This window comes from Tursiops truncatus, chromosome 14 (assembly GCF_011762595.2).
Source record: "Tursiops truncatus isolate mTurTru1 chromosome 14, mTurTru1.mat.Y, whole genome shotgun sequence".
Lineage (NCBI taxonomy): Eukaryota > Metazoa > Chordata > Mammalia > Artiodactyla > Delphinidae > Tursiops > Tursiops truncatus.
Window position 1 is genome coordinate 53,770,227 of NC_047047.1, and position 16,075 is coordinate 53,786,301.

The window sequence follows — 16,075 nt, forward strand, 5'->3', positions numbered from 1 at the left end:
TCCATGCTTCAGGGCTATGTTCCCTGTTTTTAAAATGTGCATGTACATGCACACAACCTTCCTGCACATCTGTCACTGTTTAGTTTAATTGAAATAATAAACACGAACCTTGAAATAATAAACACAATACTTGACCAAAGAATGAATGGAGTGGGGAATTTAGCTTATGAAATAATAGGAGCTTGGAAAAAAATCTCTAAGTTAGGAAAAGTAACAATACTGAAAGAGTCTGAGGAAATGAAGGTAACATTTCTCAATTAACAATCGTAATATAACTAATCAGAACTCAACAAAAAATAGCTCTGTGTTACCATCCTTAGGTGGATGGATGAAGCCATTGGAGAGCCACTCTGTAGTCAGGGAACCTGATTTATTGGCACAAAATAGTCTAATGACCAATTAGTTGGGTATACAGCATATGTAATTTGATTTCAGTCTGGGTTTTATGCTTATCTTAGAATACTTACCCACTACCAGTGAGATAGCTTTGTGGATAGAAATTGGACTAATCTGTTTATAGAACAATAATTTGCTTCAGTGATCTTCTCAAGACAACACAAAGACTCACCAGCCATGGACTGGCCTGTTCATTTCTGTTACTTTTGGTAGGGACTCAAGCTATAGCACTTAGCATAGAAAAACCAAACCAAACAAACAAATACAAAAAAAACAACACCTCCCGCCTCTTTCCTGTCAGCCCCCCCTTTTTTTAATGTCTACTATTTCTTTCCTTCGTTGTTTTTTTTCTTTTAATAAATTTTATTTATTTATTTATTTTTGGCTGTGTTGGGTCTTCATTGCTGCACGCGGGCTTTCTCTAATTGTGGCGAGCGGGGGCTGCTCTTCTTTGCGGTGCGTGGGCTTCTCATTGCGGTGGCTTCTCTTGTTGTGGAGCACGGGCTCTAAGCACACGGGCTTCAGTAGTTGTGGCTCACGGGCTCTGGAGCGCAGGCTCAGTAGTTGTGGCGCACGGGCTTAGTTGGTCCGCAGCATGTGGGATCTTCCCGGACCAGGGCTCAAACCCGTGTCCCCTGCATTGGCAGGTGGATTCTTAACCACTGGGCCACCAGGGAAGCCCCTAATGCCTACTGTTTCTTGACTGTGAAGAGCAGGAACATCAGAGTGGTCTGATCCTCCCACACCCCCATCCTTAACCACTGCCTCCCTCCGAGTGTAGAGGAAAGAATATTGAGGTACCAGTTAAAACTGAGTGCTACCTACCAGCTCTGTTGATACTAGGAAAACCATGTAAATCTTTCTGGGCTGCTGTGTCCTCTTTGATAAAATAAGAGAATACAGCTTTCTAAGGCCTTTTTAAATTCTGAGCATTCTACTCATGGTACAATACTGCTTTCTAGTTTCTGATGGGGAAAGTCTGGGGATTTCGGGTATGAAAGATGGAGGGAACTTGGATACATTTTTAGTAAACTTCCTTTAGAACTGGTAAACTGATCTCTTGGGAGACTTTTGTGGGTTAATAACATTTAGTGAGGCTTGCTTATGAAGAACCTTGAATCCCTTGAGTTCCAATTTTTATGATGTACTCAGAGACTAAAGACACTGTATATTTTGTATTAATTTGACATGGGAGTGAAATAAAACAAAAGAGCCTTCGGACAAAGAGGATGTCTGCTCTTCTAGTGGAGAGGCACTCGCTAACCCAAGCAGGCTTGGAATTCCCCACGGCTGGGGCTGTTGAGTGCATGGAGCTGGCACAGCCAATCATGGACTGTTTCACTCAGGGACCTTGCCCTTTTCCTTGCTGCCCCCTGGATTGTGTGATGAGGAACCAAAACAAACGGCTAGAGTTCGTTGCATTGTTCTTGGGAGCCACGCATGGTTCCATTTTTACCTTTCAATTCCTTTATTATCATAAACACCAGCAACTCTGGAGTTTTGAAATCACTTCCTTGTGAAGTAATCTTTCCTTGCTGGGGAGTAGACAGAAGGTTCATTGAACAGTCAGAACTCTAGGTTAGGCTATTATTGTGTTTTTCTAGGCACAGTGACTTCACCATTGAGGAGCCTTACAGATTTTAGCCCTTCTTTTCTACACCTGGTTTTTCAATCATGTGCCTAACAGAAGGACAGCTAATATGCAGCAGCTGGCGTCAACACTAGTGGGTCCTTATTTATTTATTCAACAAGCGATTTCTTGAACATCTTCTATGTGCCTGTGTTAGAAACACTCTGACCATTGAGAGTACAATGTGGTAAGCCAGAGTTGCTGTGAACCTAGAGACATATGTTAGGATCTAAATTTGAAACATTTAACTCCGTAGAACTAAGAGAGGCATGTGAAGACCTGAACAAGGGACTGCAGCTTGTGTGAGGCCATGATGAGGTGTTTTGGGGACAGTCACATCAGGAGCTTTGGGTACTTATATCATTTAGGGTCATTGCTTTCTCTCTTTGAAATAGTAACCCAGGTAATAATATCTCATTGAATTTCAAAGCATTTTTACAATGATTTTATTTTCATTCTTGGGCATTGAGAAATCAAGTGATTTGTCCATAGCCACTCAACTAGTTGGTGACAGAGCCAGCACTAGAATCCAAATGGTTTTTTTGAACTTCATTCTGCTTCAGAGTTAGCAGTTCAACACAAGCGTATCGATCACCTGCTTTATGTAAGAAATTGTGATAGGTAGGCATTATAGAGGGTAAAATATTGGTAAAACGTGGTTCTTGTTCTTAGAGGAATTTCTAGCCTAGCCTTTTAATCTTTGGTATTAGAGAAATCAATTAGATTACTTACAGGGCAGAAATGGAAGACCAAGAAAAAAGGCCGCTTACTGAGCTGTCTGTCCCGGTTTATGGGAAGAATGATTAATGCATTAACAAAATAAGCAAGGCAGGAAGAAGGGCCTGATCGGAGGCAGGATAATACTTTAGACATGTCAGGTTTGCGGTGGTGTTGGGAGGCTGCCTAAAGGGATAGCAGACAGTTGGAAATACAGGTCAAGAGATGGGGAGAGGGGTCAGAGTTGGAGATAGGGTGATCTGGGACTCCTCCAATTTTTTAGCACTGGAAGTCCAGCATTCTGGGAAACACTTCTGTCCCAGGCTGGCAGGGACACTGGTCACTCTTACTAGAGGTGTATATTTGAGAGTCACCCATACAGAGGAAATAGTTGAAGGCACAGGCCTGGTCTCCTTAAGAGCCTTAAGAGAGAAGGGAAATGATTATAGTCTGGGATTAAATGTTGTATTTGTTAGAATTCAGAAACATTGGTTCTTTGAAACATCTTTCTACCCCATGTTCACAACCATACAAACCTTGGTTAAACCATATATAAACTGGAACCCTCTACTGGGTTTTGAACCCTATCCTTGGTTTTTTTTCTCGAATATTGGGAAAAAATGATCTCTTGGGATAGTATTTAGGCTAACAGTTGATTTTGATTGGGGATTTCAGTAGAAAATATCTTCATATCAGTGCTATGACCTTGGTATGTGGAGATTCTGAATGTGTTCATACCTGTTTGAGGAAGCTAAGGAGTTGAGTCATCTGCTGGCTCTAATGGCGGCACCTATTGTCATTAGAAAGCACTTCTGTTTATACTTTCTTTTCCAGTTACTATATCCTCTTGGTTTGTCAGCCTGGTTTTTTAGAATGGTACACTTAATGGAGCTGGTAAGTCATAAGTTGTTCATTTATTCAGCAGATATTTATTGAGCTCCCTATTGGGATGCCAGGCCCCGTTCTGGGTGCTGGGAAATAAAGAAGTGGACAGGACAGAGTGTGTCTCTGATATCATGGATTTATATTTTAAAGGCTATCTACAAAATAATAAACTGTCAGATAACGATATGTATTTTGATGTGATAAAGTTTGGTAGTAAGGAAAAGTCTTTCTTTCCTCCTGCACTAAAGTAAGCCAAGGCTTGGATGCCAAGAAGCAGCAGCTTTCTAAGGGAAGAGCTTTACAAGCAATGGGAACAGTTAATGCAAAAAAGCCTTTGGTGTATTTAAACAACAGAATGATATAAGATAGTTGAATGAGGTTGTTCAAATACGTCGGGCTTTGTGAGCCAGGATCTTGCGCTTCCTGGAAATTTTTTTTTTTTTTTTTTTTTTTCCCCTGAGAGCCTCCAACCAAATGGATAGAAAAATAAAAGGTATCTTGGGAATTGAACAGACATTAATATGTGTGGACCCTAATAAGTAGGTTTATGATGATCAACAAATAAAGTGTATATGTGTGTGTTATGAAGTTGCATAGAAGAGGGGAGAAGGGCTGGATGGGACAAACAAGAAGCGACATGAATATAAAATAAATAAAGTTTCTGTTCCCAGAAAGTGTGCTCTATCTCTCCAAGCTGCCTTTATCCTCCTCCTGACTCTTTTTCCACTTGTACCTGGAACCTTAGATCAGCTTGTTCAGTATCATCAGTGGATGGTTTCAGATTAGTGCCTGGAATATTTAAAGCATGTAACTTGTGAAAGCAAACACCTTTTTTTTACATTGTGGATAATTTTCTCTTTTAAATCTAAAAGATATGACTGCTCCAAGTATACGGGTATAGCCCCCCTCCCAACTCCAGTTTAAAATCAATAGTATGACCTGCTTTTTATGTTATAGGCAGCTAAAGCTTTGCTTTGCAAAACTTTGGACTTGGGTGAGTGAGAAAACTCGAATTCCTCATAACAGCACTAATATGGTAGAGGTTTAGAAGTGATATCTGAAATGATCAGATTATCTTTCTTCTACTTTCCCTGAAACCTCACTTTTTTTTTTTTTAATGTAGAAAGGTACATGTTTTTCAGTTTCCTGTTTTCATCCATATGAAGGAAGGAATACTCTTAGGTCTTTGTACTGTATATCAGACCAGTACTAATCATTCCCCCCTTGGTTGCCTGTGTATCATCCACTCTGATATGTGATATGCAGTGTTTTAGGTATCTAAGTGTGTTGTTCTGAATAGCCGGGCTAAGTGTTTGTTATTTTTGAAATTATTGTTTATAGCTGTTTTCATTCAGATGATGATGGTGATGACTGATGATGTTGAGCCTGAGTAAATACACATCATTTACTCTGTATCAAGGTTAGGGACAAATCCTGGTTTTGTTCCAAAAACACTCATTTTTTCCTTCGCATTATTCAGAATTATTTAAATAATTAGCAAATGAAAAATAAGGAACCATGGTAAGGTAAAAGTTTATTAACTGTCAGTAAATAAGTAGCTTTGTTTTTATTGACATTTACTTTTCTGTACCCGATAACTTATTTATTTGAATGAATTTTCATTTGGACTTGCTTTTAAACCTAACAAAGTAAAAGTGTGTTTAGGGGAAAGGGAAAGAATTTACTTCCTTCTTGTGCTAAAACAAACAAACAAAAAACCCTTAGTGATAACAGCTTGGTAAGTAAATTATTACTTGGGAAATGAAGATATTGGTAGAGGCTTAACCTTTACTCAGTTGAGGTTACACATAATTAATTTCCTGGCAATTGAGTTTTGATAATTTTCTGGGAATTTTGCTTCATATATCGGCTTTAAACGTATTTCACATTTAAAATGTGAAATTAGTTGCTTTGTGTTTGAAGGTGACGTAATTTCTTTAGGCCAGCGATGAGTCATTCAGTTAATGTAAGAAAACAGTTTATTAACAGTAATAAATGTCCCCAGTCATCTAAGGGAGTTGAGTGTGACACAGTTTACCTCAAGTCAGTCACAAGTAGGTTGTCTGCTGAGTGGATTTTCTGTAGGATACTTTGATTCTCCAGCTAGCTTTCTATCCATATCACAGTTTGTTTCAAAACTATTTTAACCCCTACTCTGATGGTGGATATTCAGGGACTGAAATCAATTTGAACGGTAACCTGACTAAAACGTGATTAGGAAGGCAGTCCTTAAAAACAATATACTCTGGTAATGCATTCTAGATCCATAGGAACCTCCTTCCTGAATTGTGTGTAATTTGGAATTTTTATTCTACTGCTTCTTTCCTAGGCCACAGCATAGTGCCAAGCAACTACTAGGTACTTAATAGATCTTTTTTCCAAATGACTGAATGAAACCTACTGAAGCAAATAGTAAGAGAGTTGATAATACCTCTATCATGAACCAGATCAAACCAAATGTATATCTGAGCATTTAGGACAGGCACCTTGAAATAATGCCTTTAATTTATTAATAGCAAGAGCTTTGGTGTCAATCTACATTTTTATTCTCTCTCTGTCACTTGTTAGTTGTATATAACCTTGGGTAAATTATTTAATTTCTCTCCCCGCCATCTCTTTTTGCTAGATTAAAAATAGTGTGAAAGTTATTCCTTCATTTAGCTCTTGAGTATCTAAGCAGTTATTTTAATGTTTTTGTCAGACTGCTCCATAAAATTAAGCTTCATGTAGAGTGAATTTATGTTCTAATTACTGATTTTTTTAGATGTCTTTTTTAATAAAAACCTTATTTCTGTTTTGAATTTTGGTTTGTTGGCTATGATTGGGAGGCTTTTTAGTTAGTTTGTTTTATTTATTTCTCTCTCTCTCGGCTCATTCCTTTCTAGCAGAGGAACTAGATTAAATAGTGGCATTTTGGATCTTCCATCCACAGTGATACTGGGGATATCACAGATCTGGTCACCTAGTTAGTAATCAGCCTGGTTGATAGAGTCTCCCTTGGACCCATGGCTTTTCCTACTGCTTTAGCCCCAAGCAGCTCTGGCAGTAGCCTTTACAACCTTTCATGGGAGAGGGAGCCACTGAAATTCCCTGTTTCCTAGGAGGTAGGCAAGTTACCCCACAGGAACTGACTTCCTGGCCATTACTTCTGCTTCTAGAGCTAGAACCCAGCAGATCTCCGGTATCAGCTGTTGACTTAAACCAAATAGACTGCCAGTTATTTCTCCAGCAAAAATGGGTTTATTCCAGATCAACAAAGAACTGCAATTTGCAAAGTGAACAACCTTACTAGAACAGAAGGTCTGCATAGGAATTTGGAAGAATTTTTAAGGTTAGATTCAAGTAGGAGGGCTGGAGCCAGGACATAGGGGACCTTTCCAACTGGAAGATTTGATCAAGATGGAAAATGAGTTAGCTCAAGATTTCTTAATAGTCAAGAGCCATTGTAAGTTCAGGCAAGGAAGGGTGATGCCTGGCGAGGTGCCCCACTCTGATCCCAAACCTGCCTGCCTTCTCAGATTGGCTGATTTTGCTAGAACCTCTGTGTGCCAGCTCAGGGAGGCCCGGGAACGGCGTTGAGGAGGAGGAGCATTACTGAACTAGTATTTGTTGTCCTAGTATTTCATTGAGTATCCCCATCTCCTGCAGTTCCTTTTCCCCTTCGTTTTTCTTACATAGTGAATTCCTACAGGAATACTTAACCTTCATCTGAAGCATTATCTGTAAGCCAGTCCTTCACTGCCAGTGGTCCTGTGGTGGGGAAGAAAATATAAGTAAATGAAATCCACAGATAACCTTAGATCAAGTAGTCTTCTTTTTTCACCTCTGTGACTCCAGCTTTTTCTTGCATGGTTAGATCACAGAAAGGTGACTTTGCTTTAATTCTCTTTTTTTTTTTCTCTGCTCACCCATTGTGGTGTAAATTAACCCAAATGTACTTAAAAGACCATGAAAAATGAGCAAAAAAAGCAGTAATCTATAACTGTATCATTAGCACTTAAATAACAACTCCTAGGGATTTAGATTTCAGCTTTTGACTGGGCAACTGTGTGAGGATTATACCACATTGGCAATATTAGTAGTAAACTAGAGAAATTATTCTATGAAACAGATGCATTTATCATAATTTTTAAAAGATACAAACCCAGTGATTGGGAAATAACTTCAGTAATGTAAGTAACGTAAGTGTGGGAGGATTATTTTTATTATAAAAAATTCAAACATAGAAATGGATTTTTTATTATTAAAATTTTCAAACATAAATTACAAACATATAAAGCGTATTAAAATTTCAAACATATATACACACACACACGTATATGTGTATGTGTGTGTGGTATATATATGTGTATGTGTATGTGTGTATATATATATATATATAGAGAGAGAGAGAGAGAGAGAGAGAGAGAGAGAGGGAGAGAGAGAGAGACTAATGTAATGAACCACCTTGCCAACTGCTTGGCAAGGCAAGCAGTTGCCTTGCCACACTTGCTTCATCTATCCCTTTCATTGTCCTTTGCTGAAGTGTTACAAAGTACATCCCTGAAATGTTATTTTTACTCCTATGCACCTCAGTGTGCCTCTCTAAAAAATACTTTCTTCCATGTCCCCAATGCCATTGGCACATCCTATAAATAATTCCTTGGTGTCATATAATATCTAATATATACATAACTATCTGTATTATTTCAAAGTATCTTTTTTTACATTTGTTTTTTTCAAGTTGGAATCTAAACAAGGTTCACACTTTGCATTTGGTTGTTCTGCCTTTGAATCTCTTAATTTTGTGGTTCAGTCTGTTGATGGCTGGTTTTTATGGCTGAGGGAGCTGAGGGGGAAGAAGCAGGAACAAGGTGATAGACTTCAAGCCAGGCTAAAAGAAAACCTTTAAAATCACAGGGCCTGCTGGGAGTAGGGAGATTTGGTTGTAACATTTGTGGCTGAAATAATGTTTTTTAGGCCCATGTCAAACTTTAAAAAATGCCTCCTTCAAAGTAGTATTATTTATGTATATTTTGTTCTATATAAGACATAAACAACTAAATTTGAGTTGCTATTTGGAATATTAGTCAGAAACTGAAGTTGTCTATCTTAACACCAAACTAAAATAAAGAAAAAAAAGTCCCCACCAGAAACTAACACAACATTGTAAATCAATGATACTTCAATTAAAAAAAAACCCACATGTTTTTAAGAGCTCTAATTCTCTCTACAAATTAGAAATCAGTTATCTTGCTGAAGACTGTCTTCTTCAATTTAAAAAAGAGAGTATTTTTCCTTTGGACTTTACCTCTTTATTTTCGTATTAATTTTAGTTAAATCCAATTATGGTCCTTCTAAAATAATTGTGCCTGTCTAACATTAAATATGCTATTTCTTAGGATAATGTTATATAACTGTATATTAGGGCATAAGATGAAAAATTTTTTAAAAGTCACATGTTTTTAAGCACTCTAGAATAACAGTTAACATAGTACAGCAGAATCTTACTAACAGTAAAGTCCAAATAACTTTAAAATGTTCAAGGTTCTTTCCAAATAACTTGCTTTATGAATTCTCCATAGGATGTGGATGAAAATTTTATTTGTGATAAGCCACACTTGAGAAAGCTAAAATGATTACTAAAATACACTTTCAAAAATGTGTATATGAATATGTATAATCTCTGTAACTGTAGAATATAAACTACAGTAAACTATAAGGTTGTGTTCTGCTTGTTGGAAATCTTGAATTTTGCAATATAGAACATTGGTGAGAGTTTGATTAACCTTCAGAACATTTTGGGCGTGGGTGCAGGCCTAGATATTAAAGCTCATTTGCACACAAGACACATGCTCTTCATGCTTTTGTAAGAAATGGAATCTATAATAGCTACAAATGCTAAGACCCATCATAAAGAAGAAAGTAGGTGAAAAGTGGAAAGTGAGACATTTTTTAGTTTCCCTCCCTCTGAATGTAAGGATGTTTATTCTTTCCTAACAGTGTTAATGTATATCGATAGTTTATGCTTTTACTTTTTGGTACCTGATAATGCCAAATGTTTGCTTTATATATGCCTTTTAGGTGCCCTGATTTGAGTCTGCAGAAGCTACCGGAAGAGTGGTTATGGAATGTTTTAGAGGAAATCAGATGCAGTGATCCTTCATCTAAACTCTGTGCTACAAGACGCAGCGCTGGAATTCCTTTCTACATACAGGTAGATACTTATCTACAGGATCATAGCTGGGGGCTTTGTTTGTTTGTTTTTGGTCTTTTGATAATAGTGTATTCTAACCCCCCTGACATATAAGTGAGCATATTGCATAAGGGACATTTCTGTCTTCTCTGTAGTACATTTCACAAGTACTATAGCATTTGTGATTTTGTTTTAATGTGTGGACAGTGTGTTCCTGTGACAGATCTCTTCTTGGAACAAACCCTCTAAGAGGTCAGTCTTGTAATATGAACAGAGGGTGGTAGAGATTTCCGCCTGTGTGTGAAGTAGGAAGACATCGCTGTGGTGCATTCATTGCTCACTTCCAGGAAGTGCGCATGCTGCCCTTTATTTTTTTTCTCAATTAGAAAAAATATTCTTCCTTTCATGTCAAAGACCCTTAAGACTGTAGGCAACCAGCGTTAACAATTTCTTTTGAATCCTTCTATAAAATATCCATGCATAAAATAATCCTAATCCTAATAGTAGCTAACTTTTATAAGTGGTTATTTCACATATGTTATCTCATTTAATCCAATGAGGTAGGTCCTATGATCATCCGTATATTGTGGATGAAGAAACTGGGCCTTAGAAAAGTTAGGTAAGTGATTTGCTAATGGCCACAAGGATAGTAAGAGCAGCACTAAGAATTGAGCCCAGGCACCCTGCTGTGTGTGTGTGTGTGTGTGTGTGTGTGTGTGTGTGTGTGTGCGTTTTCTTTATTAACACAGATGAAAGCATACTCCACACAAGAGACTGTTTTGTCTCTTGCTTTTTTTCACTTAATGTTATACCTTAAAGATTGCTTCATATCAGCATACTCAGATATTGCTACTCGATAAGAAAATATTTTATTTCCACAGTGTTGAAATTAAGAGGCTGTCACCATTATGAATCCAAAGAATAAAAACCAAGTCTTCACGATACTAAATCAGACCCGACCTGAATGATCTTTGTTTAATATTCAGGAAGATAAAATCTAGGAATGGGGTGATATAAAAAAAGCAATGAAAATAAGTGAAATGAAGTCTGTTTTTTAGTGCCCCAACATGTTTTCTTTCCCTTTCTTATGCCTCCCTCAAATTCGCAGAGTCATGATTTTTATGACAACGGGCACCAGTCGTGGAGGTTGATTTGGCATAGAGATCACCAAGGTGGTTCTGCTGGGTAGATTTTGGTGACCTTCAGAAATCGACTCCTCTCTGATCTGACCCGTTCTGGACCAGTGTGGGTCATTCTCCTGCCTCTGATTCATTCTGACCTAGTGTGTTTTTGCCTCATATGTCTGTCTGAGGACATGTGTTAATGCAACAGCAAGGTTTGGTTGCATCTTTGTGCTGTGTGCCTCCATCTCTGGTTCCCAACTGGTACTACATATTGGTTATAGTGATAGAGGGGTCAGAACTGCACCTTCTTAGCCCAGCCTTGGGAAGAATGTCATAACTATGCACAGCTCTTGGGGAAAAAGAACTATCGTTCCTAGGAGACACATTAGTGATCATATATAGATTTCTTATTTATTTTAGTTGAATAAAATCTAAATTATCGGAAAAATCTGCTCAGAGAGGCCCCATTTTTCCTAGCATAACTTACCAATAAAGTAATGTTCTTGTTCTGGTGGAAACCTCTGCTTGGTGTTAGCTATGGAGAAAAACTCCCCATTACTCCCAGTCCTACACAGCTGCTAATCTATTTTCTGTCTCTGTATAAATGGAATCATATAATATGTTGTCTTTGTGTCCTCTTTCACTTAGCATCATGTTTCAAGGCTCATCCGTATTGTAACATGTATCACTACTTCATTCCTTTCTATTGCTTCAAGTGGTTTGATATTCCTATTTTTACGTTTATTGAATATTGGCAAAATGTTAGACACAAAATAAATAAGCACCTCTTGAATATTCAAATATAGGACCCACTTTGAAGTTTGTAGTATTTCCTTTTGTCCCATGGAGTTTCCAGTGCTACAGTTTGATAGTCCTCCAGGTAGACTCTTGTGAAGAATTAAATAACTGATCAATCTCCAGGGAGTTTCCAAATCCTTACAAGAAATTTAATCCAGAGGTTTTTTGTTTTTCAAGTGAAGAGAAGTTTCTTGTTGGATAAATTTGTTATTAAAACTGACGTGCTTATTGTGTCTGAGACCTGCTACCCAGTTATGGTCTTAGAAGAGATGTCAACAAGAGCCATTTTCAACCTCTTAGAATTACATAATTAATAAGCAAACTGGAGGTGACCTTAGAGATGCTGTGATATCACCACCTAATTTTACAGATGAAGAATCTGAGGGATGGAGAGGTTAAGCTGCTTGCCCGAGGCCACGTGGCTTAATTAACTTGCTTAACACCACATGTTTTTATAAAGGGGATTTTGCATTGGGGAATCAATTCTGGGAAGTAGCAAACAGGTGTATATAAAATAATAGTCCTGATAATTTCTGTCTTGTTTTTCCATAGGCATTGTTGGCCTCTGAACCTAAGAAAGGCAAAATGGATTTGTTGAAAATAACTATGAAAGAGTTAATCTCTTTGGCTGGACCTACAGATGACTCACAGAGCACAGTCCCTAAGGTAATAATGGAAATATACAAACCCTGCTAGGAAGGCGGTGGTTTTAAATGTTTGCTGTACTTAAAAAGAAAAAAAAAAATCTGCTGAAGGTACAGAACTCTTGAGGATAAGACAGACATTTGAAGCTTATTCAGAGGGGTTTTGTTTTGGTTTGGTTTTTCCAGTCCACAAAATAAACCATTGCTTTAGTTGTTATAGATTGACCAAGATGATCTGTTTTTAAACTGTGGTGAAAACATTCAATTTAGACAAGATATTTTGTAATATTACAACTGTATCTAAAAATTTAAAAAGGAATGTGCTATCACCTTCAAATTTCATGTGTGCTTCTTTGAGTCGATGTATATTTTATGATTGGGCAGTTGGATCTTTCCCTAAAATGTAGTGTCTGGCTTTGGGTATATTCATATTTTAATTTTAGCTAATACTCCTTTTTATGTCACTGCTAACGTTGAGTTAAGTATGTACTTATGTGTGTGTATGAATTTGGGTTAAGTGTTCCTCACAGCTTCACTCCACTCCACTCCATGGTAGTGCATACTTGTCAGATACTTCTTGTCTAGGCTTTCTCAGCAAATGCTTCATAGTAGGATGTTCCTACCCACCTGTGGGAGGCCCATGCTAGGTCAGAGAACAGACTGAGAGCTGAAGTTTACAGTCAAGTACATATGGTTTTATGTCAGAGCCTGTGGGAGGTATTAAAGGGAAGCCCATGGGCCAGAATGTGGGACCGGTGGGAAAGGATAGGGTTTATTAACACATGTCACATAGTGGCCTGTGACTATACGATGTGAAATTTCTTTAAAAATTTTAAATAAAAAGTTACTGATCACCTTTCAGAAATGATCATTTTATTTTCCCCCAAAAAGTGTGAAAAATATAATTGGCTCCATTTTCTTAGACTATCACTTTAAAAAATAACATTGTTTAATAAGAACACTTGAAAATAGTGAAATTTGGTTTTAAAGAGTACTTTAAATTATTACCTTACTCTGCTTCAAGGTCATTAATTACCACTAGTGACCATTTTTATTAAATTGGTGAAAGTTTAATATTTTATCTCTGACCAGTTCTTCTAGGTGTTGGATGATGACTTGCTTTCCTTCTCCCCTCCCATGGTTTACTTCTGTATTATTTTTTTATTATCTGTGAAATATTTCAGCACGTAAAAATGTACAGTGAATAATCAACATCCATGAAATCAGTTCCAAGTTTAAGAAGTAAAACGTGGGCTTCCCTGGTGGTGCAGTGGTTGAGAGTCCACCTGTCGATGCAGGGGACATGGGTTCGTGCCCCGGTCCGGGAAGATCCCACATGCCATGGAGCGGCTGGGCCCGTGAGCCGTGGCCATTGAGCCTGCGCGTCTGGAGCCTGTGCTCCGCAAAGGAGAGGCCACAGCAGTGAGAGGCCCGCATACTGCAAAAAAAAAAAAAAAAAAAAAAAGAAGTAAAACGTTAAAGATACAGTTGCATACACTGTGGATTCCTCCATATTCTGTTTACCTTTGGTCCTCCTCATCCTCATCTGTAATCATTAAACCAAATCATTTCGTGCATTTTTTTCATTCTTTTAAGAGCTTTTTTTTTTTTTTTTTACATGAATTGTGTTATCTACACATTGTTTTATAATTTGGCTTTTTTTCAGTCAACATTTTTTAAAATTAGTGAGCTCCAAGTTCATTTTAATTTCTAAGCAGAGTTTCATTGTATACAAATGTTTTCCTTTCTGCCTGGTGTGAAATTTGTGTTTCCCAGTTTTATTTTGCATTTCTCTGATAACTGGCTAGCTTTAACATCTTTCCATGTATTTATTAGGCTTTAGTATAACTTCTGTGAATTGCCTATTTAAAGACTTTGGCTTTAATTTGGTTATTTGTCTTTGTTTTGCAGGAGTTGGGTTTTTTGTTGTTTTAAAATTATTTTCCTGATTTTTTTTTCCTTTTTGGTTCTTTGAATTACACATATCTTCTCCTAGTCTATCACTTCTTTTCACTTTGCTTATTATTCTGTTATTGCCTGGAAGTTTTAAATTTTAATAAAATGGAATATGTCAGCCTTTTCTTTTATGGTTTGTGCATTTGGATCTCATTTAAGAAAGCCTTCCATACCCCAGGGTCAGAAAGATACTTTATATTTTCTTTATATAATACATCCTTTCCTCTTGTGCTGTCGTACTAACGCCACTTCTCATGTACTGTTTCTGTCGATACGCATGTCTGTTTCTGTGCTCTATTCTATTAGTCTGTCCCTGGGCCCAAATCACTATTTTAATTACTGTATTTTTTTAAATAAGTTTTGATACTGGTAGGGTGAGTCTCCTTTTTTTTCCCTTCAGAATTACCTTGGCAATATTTGTCCCATTGCTCTTCCATATAAGTTTTAGAATCAGCTTGTTAAGTTCAACCAGAAAGCCCTTTTTAAATTTTGGTTGGAATTTAAATTCATTGATTTATTTGGGGAAAATGACTTCTTTTTTTGATACTGAATCTTTCAGTCCATGTACATGGCTTTATTTTTCCACTTATTCAGATCTTCCTTAATGTTTTTCATTACATTTAAAAATAATTTTCCTTAAAAGTCTTACACATCTTTTGTGAAATGTTCAGCAACCTACCCAAATTGCTGTAATTCAACTGATGACTTGTCTGTAAATTCTTTGAATTTTCTTTATAGGTAATCATATCCTTAGTAATGCTAAATTTGCTTTACTCTTCTAATTTTTTTTTTTTTTTTTTTTTTTTTTGCGGTACGTGGGCCTCTCACTGTTGTGGCCTCTCCTATTCTGGAGCACAGGCTCCAGACGCGCAGGCTCAGCGGCCATGGCTCACGGGCCCAGCCGCTCCGCGGCATGTGGTATCTTCCTGGACTGGGACACGAACCTGCGTCCCCTGCATCGGCAGGCGGACTCTCAACCACTGTGCCACCAGGGAAGCCCTCTTCTAATTCTTTAAAAAAATTTTCTTGTTCTTCTGGCTGGCACTTGTAGTACAGTTTTGTATAGAAATAGAGATAGCAGACATCCTTATGTTGTATCTGATATTTGCTGTAGGTTTTAACGTGTCTCTTATCAAGAAAACCAAATTTTATTGAATGCTTTCAAGCATTTTTGAGATAAATGTTTTGTTCTAGAATTTGCAAACATCATGAATTATATTGACTTTTTAATGTAATAGGATCTTTGCCTACAGAGAATGAACTCCCAACTTTGAAATGATAGATTTTTTTACACATTGCTAGATTCACCTAAAAATTTGAAAAAAAAATTTTTTTCACATATTTTCACTGGATTCATAAGTGAGATTAACCTGTGGTTTTCCTTTTTCATGCTGTACCTGTCCTCATTTTTAAAATTTTTTTATTGAATTATAACAAACATACAAAGATGTGTACAAATAATATGTTTGCCTCCACAAAGTGAGCACATTTCTATAACCAGCAAGAAACAGAACATTTTAGCACCTGAAAGCCCATTCATACTCCTTTCTAATCAGTACCTTTTCCCCAAATGTAACCACTAGCTTAGTTTTAACACCATAGCTTTACCTGTTTTTTTTTTTAAATTTCATATGAATGTAGCCATACATTATATACTCTTTTGATATGATTTCTTTCGATGAACATTAAGTTTACGATATCCATCCATGTTGTGAATTATTCATTTTCATTGCTATGTAATAGTATACAA

General features: G+C 37.2%; 1 protein-coding gene across 8 annotated transcripts in view; it reads left to right on the plus strand.

The window, feature by feature from the left end:
• Positions 1 to 16,075, plus strand: part of THADA (THADA armadillo repeat containing) — a 313,717-nt gene that overhangs the window by 69,934 nt on the left and 227,708 nt on the right. For all 8 annotated transcript variants that reach the window (XR_012325717.1, XM_073791400.1, XM_073791399.1 and 5 more), the window contains 2 exons: positions 9,692 to 9,824; positions 12,278 to 12,391. Coding sequence is in view for 7 of the 8 variants with exons in the window: in XM_073791400.1 (XP_073647501.1) it covers positions 9,692 to 9,824; positions 12,278 to 12,391 (247 nt within the window). In the remaining variant the exon portion in view is untranslated. The remainder of the gene's footprint in view (positions 1 to 9,691; positions 9,825 to 12,277; positions 12,392 to 16,075) is intronic.